This window comes from Telmatherina bonti (assembly GCF_933228915.1).
Source record: "Telmatherina bonti genome assembly, chromosome: 1".
NCBI classification, from domain to species: domain Eukaryota; kingdom Metazoa; phylum Chordata; class Actinopteri; order Atheriniformes; family Telmatherinidae; genus Telmatherina; species Telmatherina bonti.
In genome coordinates this window covers 8,227,456-8,228,970 of record NC_136619.1, presented here as the reverse complement: position 1 = coordinate 8,228,970, position 1,515 = coordinate 8,227,456, and the positions used below count along the sequence as shown (strand labels likewise).

The 1,515-nt window shown below is 49.3% G+C and overlaps 1 protein-coding gene across 1 annotated transcript; it reads left to right on the top strand.

Moving 5' to 3' along the window:
• Positions 1-273: 273 nt before the first annotated feature.
• LOC306758198 (uncharacterized protein F54H12.2-like) lies at positions 274-1,515 on the top strand (the record flags this gene model as incomplete). Its single annotated transcript, XM_079243427.1, has 1 exon — positions 274-1,515. The coding sequence occupies one exon, from the start codon at positions 274-276 to the stop codon at positions 1,513-1,515; it is 1,242 nt and encodes a 413-aa protein (XP_079099553.1).

The window sequence follows — 1,515 nt, the reverse complement described above, 5'->3', positions numbered from 1 at the left end:
CCCGCTAATCAGGAGGGATCAGGTGGGATCATGGTCCTCTCGCGCAGACCGAAGAGACGTCCTCCGGGTGAGCGTTTGCGCACCGCTAAAAAACGCAAAGCTCCCGCCAGGAGAAAATCAGTCGCTGCCGGCAGAGCCCGAGAGAGGAAGGTCGCTCGGAGCACGGACATATTTTAAAAAAATTAAAAAATAATTTTTCACGTAGTCATGGCTCTTTTACATCAGAAATCGTCGGAGTGCACCCTTTCTGAATTAGATTTATTTTCGGCCCCGATGACGCAGCTGTCTATAGAGGATAAAACCTACACTGAAATTTCTCCTCTTTCAGCCATTACAGACGGCGGTCCTATTGAGTTTTTTATTCCCGGTGATGGGGAGAAATATTTGGATTTAAATGACACTTTACTTCATCTACGGCTTCGGATTACTAACGCGGATCACACCGTTCTGGCCGACGACGCTCAGGTGGGGCTCATCAATTACGCTCTGAATACGATCTTCAGCCAATGCGACGTCATCCTCGGGGATAGACTGATTTCGCAGAGCAGCGCAACGCATCCTTACCGCTCCATGATTGAAACTTTGCTGAACTTCTCAGAGGACACGCTCAAGAGTCAATTTTCAGCGGGGCTTTTCATGAAAGATACAGCCGGGGCTATTGACTCCATCGTCACAAATAACGGACCGAACAGGGGTTTAAATCAGAGAGCGGCCCTCACAGCGAATTCCAGCGAGCTGCATCTGCTCGGGGCCCTCCACGGAGACATATTTTTCTGCGAAAGACTGCTTTTGAACTCGGTGGATTTGAGGATAAAATTGACCAGAGCCAGCGACCATTTCTGTCTCACAGCAGCCAGGGACTCCACTTTCCGTCTGAAAATCTTGGGGGCCTCCCTGTTTGTCAAAAAAGTAGCCGTTTCCCCCGCTGTGCGGCTAGGTCATTCTGCGGCCTTACTGAAAGGTCACGCCCTCTACCCCATCCAGAGAGTTACGGTGAAAACTTATTCTATTCCGGAAAATTCCAGAATTTCTAACCAGGAGAATCTGTTTCTGGGGGCCGTGCCAAAATACGTGGTGCTGGGGATGGTACACCACGAGGCATTCACAGGAAGAAGAGATCTTTCCCCGTTTAATTTCATCCATAACGACGTGGAATATTTAGCCTTATGTCAGGACGGCCGACAGGTTCCCGCCAAGGCCTTCCAGCCTCAATTCAACCAGGGAATCTCGGTCAGGGAGTTTTACAACATGTTTATAGCCACGGGGAGACATCTTAAAGATTTACCGCTGAGCATCGACCGAACTGAATTTAATCAGGGCTACTCATTGTTTGTCTTTAATCTGAACGCCACCGAGGACAGCGACGCCCTGTCACCCATCTCCAGCGGTAGTCTGAGGCTGGAAATGAGATTCAGGGTGCCTCTTCCGCACACGACGACTTTGATTGTGTACGCCTGCTACGACTCTATTCTGGAGATCAACTCAAAAAGACAGGTGCTGGTGGATTATTATTAA